We start from the raw sequence: 12,207 nt of genomic DNA on the forward strand, positions 1-12,207 counted from the left end.
AAAGTGCGTAAAATGGAGAACCTTGCTACATGAACTTACAGTTTACGCAGCATTGTTACAATGTGAACGAGGGTTTTGTAAAAGTCCGATTCACAAATTGGCGGTATATCTCAGAGCGATGCACAATATATCGATTTCGCCGGCTTTCGATCTATCACTAGGTGCAGTATACGCAATTGAGATATTTATTTTATTGATTAGTGACAAAGTTGTAAATTTGATACTTTAGCTTCCTTTTTACTTTTACGATATTCAAGAAGATTTGTAAAACAATTGGCGGCATAAATATAAGGTACGCCCCTGAGAGTCTCAAGATTTTAACTTTTCTTTTTTTAATGCAACAAAAACCTCACCATATTCAGTGAAGTGTTTGGTGAGAAAGACGTTTTCTTCATTCTCATGTATGTACATACTTGTGAATATTGCGACCGACATTAAAAGTTGTAGCGCTTTGCCTTGCTCTACTGCGTGAATATTTTCCTCGCTTAAATTTTTATGCGTTCTATCACCGTCTATTCCCTCTAACGCTTTCTCCAGAACAGAGTACCCAACCGGTACTTAAAGTGACAAACCTGTGGGTCTTTTTTTCTGTTTTTCTCCTCCTCCAATCTCTTAATGCACTACAAGGCATTCTTAATGCAGGCACCCTCTTAATGCAGTACAAGGCATAATACCGCTCTCTTTGTTTCAGCGCTACGGTCGGATTGACTCACGGTGATTATTGTGTGTAATACGCACTTTTGTAAGAGACTAACAGTTTTAGAGAGCACGGAGTTGGCATATGAACATACGAAAACAACGTTCACACATCACAGAAGATCAGCCGATGCACTTGCGTGATGGGTGATTCTGCAGCCACCTAATATGGAGTAAAAAAACAACAACATTTAATTTCAAACACATTTGTGGTATCGTCAGGCTCATGACCTTTAGTTGTTATAGAACCTCTTAGTCTGTTTTCCGCTCAACGCAACTGTCAGTTTTACCGCCGTAGTGAATGTGACATTCGAGAGAGCAGTTTTTCTTCATACCTGACTAGATACCAGGTCTCGTACGACTCATCCGGTGTCTCAGTGGGCATCTATGTCAAGGTGTTGCAAAATTTCGGGCAAACAATGACGCGGTTAGTCTCATTAATCAGATTTGAGAACAGAAAAGTTCGGCAGCGTGCTACACTCCTGTAACACGTGAAGCGAAGGCGTGCAGCACACTTAGTAACACATTAACCTGTACGGTCGGAGCGGTCAGACTTCTAGTAAGACGTAACGAACCGTGGCGTGAAGTGCATGTGTGGCCCTGTAGGTCGACCTCGTCAACGACACTTGCGAGCATTGAATGCACTGCGTAAAGGTGCAGTTTGCTTGTTGCCAGCAAGGGTTACGATTACGAATGTGTAGCACAACCCGAACACAATTAAAAACACACATGATTGTTGTACCTTATTAGCGCTTGTTCGTCAAAGTTCATTATTAGTGCCGTCCGGTGGTAAGTGATCCTTTAACCACACTCCGTCACTGGCACTCCGCGGTGGCTTCTTGTCGTTTAGAGATCTAATCAAGACCTTATGGCCTGTAATGTAGCAGGAAATGGACTGGAACTCTTTAACGACATCGTAGTTGTGAAACACAAAGTATATGCACGTTCCCCTGTTTGTAGTAACACTCTTGCGTACGTTGTATGCGTGATTATAATGAATACATGCACTGCATGCTTCGTTTTGCTGAGTGCTTCTAGTCTCTGCACTAAGAGAGGGATACATTATGAGAGGATGCAAAAAGGATTGCATTTATTGCTTGCTAAGGGGCGAGGGGTATGAGCCATTGTTGATGATGATAGCTTTTGCACCATTGAATGGAATGGCGCGTTTTCTGGGCATGCGCAATTGCAATGAGCTACTTCAGACTTTCGCCTTAAATATAAGATGATTCCAATTAGGCACAGCTACTGCAGAATCCACACGGAGCTCACGACTATGATTTCGTCTGAATGCGAAGAAGAAGCGAATAATGCGAGAGCCTTTTCTAAGAATTTCTTGTTTCCACAGGAACAAAACAGGCGCAGGCAGAGACTCGAAAGAGGGGTTGAGGATGCGTAGAGGGGAGGGTGGTGAGGCTGCGCGGAGAGGCGCCCGGCAGGAGGATTGCGAGTGTCGCGGAAAGAGGTCAGAGTGGGGGCCCGCAAGCGAGCTCATACTGGAGAGGGGCTCGGCTTCACGAAAAGATAAATTATAGTAGGATCAGCGATGGTAACACCCAGTAGCACCAGCGAGACCGGGTGTGCGATTCATTTGCAGGCGGCTTATTTGCATACGCCGGATTAGGTGTACTTAGTAGTAGCTCCTTCGTACAGCCTCATTGCGCCCTGGGTTGCTTTGGGAAGACGCTCACCGTTTGTTAGGAGATGAGATGAATGGACTAAAGAAGCACGGGCGAAAACAGTGAGAGAGATAAATAAGAAAAAAAAAATGCAAAGCTACGGGGCACAATAAGGCGCACTGTTTGAAACGAGGAATTCATGGATCAAGGGAAATAACTAAAGCCAGAATCCTTTGAAGACACCCGTGACCGGGCTAAATGCAGCGTCCCCGTGTGCGCAGACCGCCACGTGTGTATTAATCCTGCGCGCAAGTTTCACGAACGAGCTTCTGCGAACTTTTCTGATGAATTTTCTGTATCTCTCGCCGAATGTCTATAGGTGCCTCGCCTTCTAGCGCTCAATATTTATTTTCATTTCCTTGACGGCAAATGTTCCCTTCTTGTTTTCTATCGCTTTTTCTTGACCGATTCAGACGCCGCAACTGCTATTTGAAGGAAAGCAACAAAGGCACAGTGAAGAATGTTAACGTTGAAGCAATGCTGACATCTGAAGAACTGCTCCACGATGATATCACACTTTGACGTTTTGGTTCCCGTCGCATAATTATTGATTCCACTAGAAACAAAAAAAAAATTTACAAAGATAACGACTTTCAGTTGGCCAAACAAAGGCGAAAGGGGGTTCGGGGCTTCGGTTCACCAATACACACCAGGACGAGCACGTAGCGTTGACGCAATTGAATCTATGAGCAACGTAGTGAGTAACGAAAAGACCATTAATATATTGTACTCATAACTAGTCAGTCAAAGAAAAGTAAATACAGAAAGCGATAGAATGCATAAAATAAATATCAATCCCGAACGTAGGAAAATAGTAGCCCGTCTAGCGCAGACTGCAACCTACTCGCGGAAGTAGGACAATGCGTTTAGCGGAAGTACCTATAGGTTTTCCTCCATTTTCCTTGGGGAGAAAGTACTGCGCCAAAAAGTATAGGTGTAAGTAATGGGAAAGTGATTCAACTTAACTACTGTGGACTGCAGTACCTTTGCTTTAACTAGCATTGACCTCCACTTTTACCCGTAAGCGACAGTGCACTCCCACACAGCGGTATTAACCTCTGAAGCTATCATTGAACTACTTTTGTCATTCACAAGGAGATATGAAGCAGTTCGCAAAAAAAAAAAGAAATATCATGAGCCATTCTACTCTGTGAAGGTGGTTGAACAGCGAAGCTGCCTTGCACACGACACGGATGTGGCATAATTTTGAACAAACGTACGAACTGATTTATTGCCTTGATGGGCGGCCATCGTGACGACCTTCTCTGTGCTCACGCGCACTCATTTATTGTCTTGATCGGTGGTCATTATTTCACTCGCTACTGCACATTATTTGATAATGTCAAGTCGATGCACGCACGCCGCTATGCATAAACGGCTCCCTTTTCGTTACCGACGCACCCACATTGAAAACACCGACAAAGATAACAGGGGCATTGTCGTGGCAGCTAATTCCCACAAAGTGAGCAGCCGTGAACCTTACAGGACTATGAGTCATTGCATTTTTTGGTTGCTTACGGGGGTATGAGCTATTGCTCACGGGGGTATGAGGCGTTGATGATGACAGTTTTCGACATGCAGTTCTGCATGTTGTATCCGTCATTAACAATAGTTTAAGCACTGTTCGCTTCACATTGCTGAGTGCTTGTGGCCTCTGCCTTACGGGGCTATGAGCCATTGCTTTTTTTGCTTGCTTACGGGAGCGTGACTGCTTACGGGGGTATGAGCCAACGATGATGATAGTTTTTGTTCGCGGGGATCAAAAATGCATGGAAACCTAGCCATATACAGCGTCGCTGTAAAAACGACAACGAAGAAAGGCCAAAAAAGAAATGTTCCTTTAGAAACCTTCCCACTATAACATAAAGCGTACTTTTGGCAAATGAGACGCAAGACTACTATCCGCTGCGAAGCACGATGACAGGCCATCAAAATTCGAACGAAAGTGTTCTCCTGGGACTTTTTTCAAACCGCAAGTAGCAACAGATTTCTCGTGGTTTTCAAGTGCGCCCCCTTGCCGCCCTTACAAACGTATAAATGCGGCTTTCCCCTTGAAAAAAAAAATGACGAATAGCAGGACCAAGTACCTTCGTAGAAAAGCAAATGTAAAAGTCTTCTTATTCTTTGCAGAAGTGAATAAATATGTACTGCATTCGTCAATGACAAAGAAAAAAAGAGAACTACGTTCTTTCTCTTGCGCCAGTCTGAGCTTAGCCTTTGTGCCACATAATGATACCGAAAGCTGCCGTCTTCCCAGAGTCTTGCGTGACTTTGAATATACCGCAGAATTTTTACTCGGTGTTACATCATGGCCAGCGACATTTCTTTGTATTCTCACGCTTGCGACTGAATTCTCTCTTTCCGTGGCACCGCCTGTCCCGGAAGAGTAAGATAAAAGTGTTCTGAAGACGGCAAAAGTCTACGCATACTTACATTCACTGAGAACTTTCATTTTATCTACAAAACATCCAGCTTTGAGTACATCTTGCTTCTTTTTGTGGATTAGCTGCCACCACGGTCTTCTTTCTGGACGTTTCATTCATAAAAAGCATTTTTTTTCTTTTCGTTTAGGACAAGCAAAGAATCGCGGTGAATAAAAGCTATTGAGTTATTTTAGAGCCTCGCTATACAGTGACAAGGAAAGGAGTGAACAAGCGCTACAATACTGCGTAGTTTGAAGGGTAAACTTTAAAATATATATATGAGCTTGGCAAAAAAAAAAGCACTAAGCTGACTTTGGTGACTCATTCAGCGACAGTTCCGGTTTCTTTTTCTCGCGGGGCACCGGCAAAGGGTCTCCGAGCAATTCGCGTGCAAGAAAACACTTCTGGCCTCTTTCAAAAAAAGTTCGGGCTCGACGAAAGGCGATCTCAATCTGAATGGCTTCTCGCTACCCAGAGACGGCTGTCGCAGGCTGTCGCTTAGAGCAAGCGCAACACAAGCGACCCCTGAGTGATTAGAATGCGAACCTGCGGTATTCAAGCTTCTGTCGCATACTTGTTTATTTCTCTCTCGCCCTCTTGCACTCCATCATTTTCTTTCCTCCCTTTCGCCAAGTGCACTCACCCTTGCGTGTGCACCAGGCGTTTATAATGTTTCGCACCTCTCGGTCCTTTTCAATCAGTGTAGAATCTGAGAGGAAAAAAAAAAAAGAACTTGCGGACGCGTTCCACGTTCTCTGCGCTCATCTCATGAGGAGCCACAACCTTTATTAAACTTTCTTCATTGAAAGGAATTTGCATTCAGGAAACGCCTTACACTAACTTAGACTCCTCTCGCGAGCTCGCTACCTCGAAGTGTCGCTACGCGCGTACGTTACCGTGGAGAAGGAAAATGTACACTCGCCCACAAAATATTGCGGGGCGCGCGAGCGCGTGGCGAAACGACCCTCCTCCCCTACTAGCGGGGAACCCCTGGTGTCGAGACCGGCGCCTGCACGCATGCGCGTCCCTCCGAGACTGCAAGCGCGCATGTTTCCGCGCTTCCTCCTTGCGCGCCGGCGATATCCGAATGCAGCCGCGAGGTGCCCCTCTTGCGTTTGGCGCTGTGGCGGCTTTGACGGGCAAAACTTCGTTTATACAACGGAAATCAAGAGCTCATTTTCGTCTTGCCTGTCTCCTTCTATAGAGCGCCTTTCCTGCCACGCTCTTCTGCAGGAGAACGCCCCGTTCGTAACAAGAAATAAACAACGAAGATTGGCCACGAAAAGGTGCAGCGTAGAAAAAAAAAAAGACTTGTTGCGTTCACCACCTAGGCGTCAGCGATTATGGCTGGACAAAAAGCAGCCGCAGAGGCGCGCGCAAGCTCACGCTTCTAAACACGCTTCACATAGTTGTGCCCGTTGAAGCCGCCACAGCGCCAACCGCAAGAGAGCTACCTCGCGGCTACATTCGGATATCGCCGGCGCGCAGGGAAGAAGCGCGGAAACATGCACGCTTGCCGTCTCGGAGGGACGCGCATGCGTTCAGGCGTCGGTCTCGACACCAGGGTTTCCCGCTAGCAGGGGAGGAGGATCGTTCCGCCACGCGCTCGCGCGCCCCGCAATATTTTGTGAGCGAGTGTACTCTGAGGAGCGTGTACATTGCAGGCTTTATTAAAGATAATAAAACACTCTTATTATGATCAACGTTACGCTACCAAGAAGTGGAATCCCTTACAGGGTGTCATCCGCATATTGCAGCTAAACGAGTTTTTAGACTGCCTGAGAGGCTAATCTATCAATAGGAGTTATCTCATTTAAAATAATTTTATTGTACCTGTCGTTTCTTTTCTGTTCTAAAATATTTCCTAGTTTCTTTCTAGGTGTTCCTGTTTTCTTTCCTAACTTGAAGACGTGCTGGTTTGTTTCGTTATAAAACGGGAACAGAAGAAGAATTTCCTGGTAAATCAAAAAAGAAATATGTAGAAGATACGTTTTGTCCTTGTAGGTTGCCATAAATTTATTGTCCCGATTTTAGTACTTAATAGGACGGTTGGCAGCGAAAAACGCGCCTTCGATCGCTGGTATAAAGCTGGTATATTTATCAGCGCTAACTCAAACAGCCTGGAACTGCTAATTTGATGGGATTGACTTTCGCATCGGATGATCCTAGCAATGCAGATTAAAAGCAGCACCTCGACTGCGCTGAGATCAAAAGTTAGCGCGCTGTGTGAAAATATCAAGCTTGTGTAAGAGACAGATCTTGTATACAACACCTGTTGTGGTGCACCGTGTCGCCTACCTAATTAAATGAACGTACGGAGGTAAGAGTAGCTTTTCACTGCGGATCTACAGGGCAAGTGATCAAGTTATCAAGTTAGCGAGGGATCAAGGTACATCACCGATAGCTTGACAATTCGAAAGTGTTGATCTTCCTCCTCTGGACCCCGGCACATACCGATGTTCCGCTCGCGGGCAACGAGGCGGCCCACGCCACGGCTCGAGGTCTCACACGCCGAGCCGTCGCTGATTATGTGGCCGCCTCCGCCCCCGAGAGCGGGGCATCGGATCTGCCGGATCGGGACACTACAACAGAAACACAACAAGAAGCACACTGGGCGTGGGGCGATCGCCTAACCACGTTCAGAGACCTCACCCAACACTACAGACTCGAAAGACGCACATTCCCGCCACCGCACGACAAATTGAACAGGAACGAGGCCGTAACGTTACGCTTGCTCCAAACACACACCTACACTAGCCCCGCTATCTTACACGACTGCTATCCGCGTTTATATTCAACAGACGCGTGTAAAACATGCGGACAGAGAGCAACGCTGCGACACATGCTCTGGGAGTGTGCCGGCAACAACGGCAATCAGACCAGCTCCGTTAGCGACGCGTCCACAATCGCGGCCGTTGCCAGGGTGGGAGAAGGCTCGAGCTCGCTTCTTCCCGACGCCGCCCCGGATGCGGGAGCCGCCGGGGACCTTCTCCGTAGGCGTCGCCGCCGCTGGGAGGCGGCTATCAGAAGTTCAGAGCTGGCAGACCAGCTCTGGGCCGTCCGGCAAGCCGAAGATGCCGCTCGAGTCCAAGGACTTCGAGCCGTCACCTGAGGCCACCACAGCAAGCACTGCCGGACTATTCTTCATTAAAGTTTCTTCTTCTTCTTGATGTTCTATGAAGGTAACTTATAAATGATCTTGTTATCCATTTATAAGTTGCTATTAGTTACACCAGTGACACGTGCCCCTAGTGCGGAGACGCCACGGGACTCGCCCACATGTTCTGGGAGTGTAGAAACGCTCATCCCGACTCTACCTCGGACAAGTGGGAGAAGGCCCTCAGAAGATCACTACTCACCGACCAGCAATGGGCGGTTCACCAGGCCCGCGAAGCGGCTGCCAGGTACTCCCTGTTGGACTCTACGTGGGAGACGCCCGCTCAGCACGTCCTGCAAGACCATAATAAATTTTTCCAGTTCAGTCGAGTTGGTGCATCTAGGAAGAGATTCCGATAAGAACGATAATGCGGTGGCATACAAACCAACAGTGAACGCCTAAATGAATGATAATAAGAAATTAAGAAAATAGTCGCCACAAAATTGTGCTCTAGCGAAGCGTTCGGTCACTAAACCGAACGGCAAAGAAAAAAAAATGAAATTATTTGCCCTCCCTTTTGCTTGAAGGGGAGTCGTCCGAGAAAAAGTACTTTAAGTTAAAGCGAAATGGGGCGCTTGGGCAAAAAGAAATCCCCTCGTTGCATATATAGCTTAACTGCGGTAAGAACAGTATGTGATCTTATTATCATTCACCGAATTTTCAAATGACTTAGCGCAAGGAACATGCGTGCATCTAAAATTCTGGTATATAACAGTGAATTTAGCTTGTTTTTGAAAAAGAAATATTACCCTGATGAGAAATTGAGACTCATTGAACGAATGTTTTAGAAGCTGCTGTAGCATGCTGATTACTGGTTGTTCGTTACTGACGAATAAGTGTTAGCGTTGTTCTTAGTAACCAAGGTCGCTATATTGTAAAGCTATTCATACCGTTTCTACCGATTTCTTCCATTAGCACCTCGTGATTGATCAGAAATGTTCGGGCCATGTTCACTTCACTTGTCTGCCCCACGAAGTCACGAGAACTGAAAAAAAAATGCCTAATTAAGAATTGAGTTGTACACTGTGTATATCAGGCTGATCAAAAGAAAATTTATGATTTTTCGCTCTGTTGTCATTAGCCACCTGATACCGCTAAACATTTTTTTCGGGTCACGCGCCCTTTCTTTTTCTTTCCCGAAATCACGAAAAATTGCACGCCAAAGTGAAATGTGCGCAATTAAGATGAATTACTATGCCAAACAAACCTGAATACGTTTTGGAATAGCTTCAGACTGGGGCCCAGTTCTTAAAGGAATAACACATGAATGCCCGGCCAATCGCACTGGCGCTGGGTGCTCAGAGCCAGCGGCTGGAGTTCTTTGTATATGATAAAAATTAAGTTCGGAACAGAAGATCATGCGATAAATAGGTATCTTAAAAAAAACTACACTCTCATTTAGTCTATGCCCACGCGCAACGAAGTAACATGAAACAGCATTAGCTAACACATTTCTGCTCTTAACGTTCCCTACTTGACTGCAGCAAATACAATTTTCATCGATCGGAATTACATCTTCAGAAGTAGAGACGTCTAATTCATGTACGGGATACGCGCCTTTTCAACAGCCGCTGCCATCTTGCAGGTGCCGAACGACATAGATTGTTTGCGGGATTGACACATATATCGCTACGACTTTCATAATCAGAGTACTTCCGTTCATTCCAAAATGTAATCGAAAAGCCTTTGCATGGAAACGATATAAAATGTTGCTTTCAGTAGCATGCACTATTCATTCATTAGGCGCGTCTATAAAAGAGTGAAGTCGCTTTAAGGTCCTTCCAAGGAAAAAAAAGTTATGCGGAAGCTATCTCGGATAATTTACTAAAGAAGCGAATAGTTGCTATCCCGCTGTATACACGGTCCGTGGATCATGCACTCATATTCAACGGATGCACCAGGGAGAGTCCGAAGGTATATCGCTTTAGGCTTGAAAAATTTCTTAATGATAAATGCGTAAATTTGTTGTGTAAGGTTTTGGTCTGGTAACAGACACACAATTACGCGGATATATCAGGTCAATTTATTCCTTCTCAGGTTTTTTATATGGACTGTCCTACCGGAACAACTGCCGTTGGCGCACACCCCACCGAAAGCGTTTTTAACTAAGTGCTTCGCGAACTATTCGCTAACGCAGCAGCGAAGGTTGGCTGCTAACGTTGAGCGCAGAACATTCTCAGCTGGTCCAGTCGTTGCTACCGCTGCGCACCCCTCTTGGCAGTACAACGTTGTCCATAAATTTCGCCACGCAGACGATGTCGTTTTGCCAACTCCTCTTCGGTGGGGATGCGCTTTGGCAGTGTTGTTAGCGTCCCCATTGCACGCCGGCCGCGTATCGTTAAAAGACCACCGCAAGCTAGGCAAGGAGACACGGACCAATCGGAGACGCCTGCGCCGCTTGCTCACTTCCGTCTCTGCTGTGTCATGCCAGAGTGACGTTGCGCTGCTCGGACCACCCGTATAGACCATATAGACTACATGTATGGGCAGTCGGCATGCTGGCTTGGGCGAGCGCTCTATTTTGCATGGCAGGTATACGCTCAGCGGGAGTTTCTGGAGTTTGTTTTCGCGCTCGTGCGGTTTCTTTGCGACTTCTACGTGGGAAACGGTCCTGTGAGATGTACTGAAGTGCTTTAAGTCGGCATGACCGGACTTTCTGCTGGCGTTGAGGCGGACGGAGCACGCAGCGCGACGTGTGCGCGCATGTTTGAGCCTACAATCAGCCTTGGAGATCAATTGTGTATTTGTGAAAGTTAAATTCACTAATGTGACCTTATTGCAGTACTATCCTCTAGTTATAATCTGTCGTTTAGCAGCAATGGGACATACGCGACGATCGTAACAGCGTTGGTGCCGTTCTGCTACGATAGGAGCTGTGCTGTTATGCTTTGACAAGCGTTCAAACTGTTAGCTGCAGATTACAGAAATGGACTGGCACGTGGCAAGTTTCTTTGCTGCGTCGTTAAGCCATGTTGAAAGCAAGCGTGCACACCACCAAGAGAAATGCTGGGATGGCGTTTTGTTCCGGGACGCAATCTGCTTGAGAAATTACGCAGCAGAACAGCACGACACGCTCCCTGGGCAGAACCTTCAAGGAAGAAAAAAAGGAGAAAAAAAACCCGCTTCACTTCGAAACGCGGAGAAAATATGAAAACAAACAAGGGTGTCAAAATGCTGCGCGCTCAGAAAGCTGATATAAAGAGAAGGGATTATTTGGCTAAACAACGGGGAGGAGTTTGACGCTCTCGAGTCAGCGCAGTTCTTCTGGTGCGGGTCAGCTTCAGAAGTAATGAACGGGCATGCTGCTTGCAGGAGAAGCCGGGTTGCAAGACAGACCGAAGGGGTGTTTGGGGAGCCGAAATAGCGAAGGAAATGGGGCTGGCCGGCAGTTCTCCCTCTTCGGCACAGCGAATAATTGCCGCCTGGGGGATAACGAGTGGAGATGCGAAAGGGTTGAAACAATGTAGAGGGCACTCGGTTTCCTCCACGGCAAATTTTCTCTCGTGTCCAGTTCTTCCGCAAATCCAGCATTTATTATATGGCAGCATTCGGGGGATTTTCCTTTCCCCGCACCTCGCCGATATCCGTTTCTCAACTTCCCTCGCAAGATACGTGCTATTCCTTAGACTGAAAGTGGTCGTTGCTGGCTAAACGAAGTGCTTTGACCACCGTACGGGATTGCCTTGTGGACAGCAACCTAATAAACATGGCTTGTTATGTAGGTTCTCACGAGCTTTGTTTGTTTGCAGTACCACTGGAGCAAACTGAAGTGTTTCTATCAAACTGTGACAATAGCCTTCTATTATTTAAAGGGTATGCTTATAAGATGTGTATTTGATTAGCTTTATTTTTCACATTTCACTTGTATTACTAGTTGTTGCAGACTTACGATGCTTGAGCTTTGGCATTTTGCGTGTTCGTACTAAATTAAGAAAGTAGTTGTCTCAATTTTCCAATAGTACCAGTACTTTCGCCGGCATTAATGCAGCCTACCTTCCCATTTTATATTCCGTAAATGAACAACAACACTACCACCAAGAGTAATGTGTCGGCAATCTCGTAGTGCTCAAATATAATTTCTTTAGCAACTTATCTGTCAACTTACGATCGCGGAAGCAATTTAGACAATGACTATTAAATAACAGCAGATGCGGCAATAGTGGCAGGGGATTAGAGCCGGGTTTTGTTTCGAAGAGTTTGCTTATATGCGTTGTATGCGTGTTTACGAACAACATGTGTCAACACCGTGCTC

The 12,207-nt window shown here is 46.2% G+C and overlaps 1 protein-coding gene across 3 annotated transcripts in view; it reads right to left on the reverse strand.

The window, feature by feature from the left end:
- The window catches only part of LOC135899597 (uncharacterized), a 373,133-nt gene that overhangs the window by 182,423 nt on the left and 178,503 nt on the right, over window positions 1–12,207 (reverse strand). For 2 of the 3 annotated variants that reach the window (XR_011514086.1, XM_070537557.1), the window contains one exon: window positions 8,158–8,248. Coding sequence is in view for 1 of the 3 variants with exons in the window: in XM_070537557.1 (XP_070393658.1) it covers window positions 8,158–8,248 (91 nt within the window). In the remaining 2 variants the exon portion in view is untranslated. Of the gene's footprint in view, window positions 1–8,157; window positions 8,249–8,845; window positions 8,921–12,207 lie in introns of those variants that run through there. The other variant, XR_010563658.2, reaches the window with a different exon arrangement.

This window comes from Dermacentor albipictus, chromosome 4 (assembly GCF_038994185.2).
Source record: "Dermacentor albipictus isolate Rhodes 1998 colony chromosome 4, USDA_Dalb.pri_finalv2, whole genome shotgun sequence".
In the NCBI taxonomy this organism is placed as follows: Eukaryota; Metazoa; Arthropoda; class Arachnida; order Ixodida; family Ixodidae; genus Dermacentor; species Dermacentor albipictus.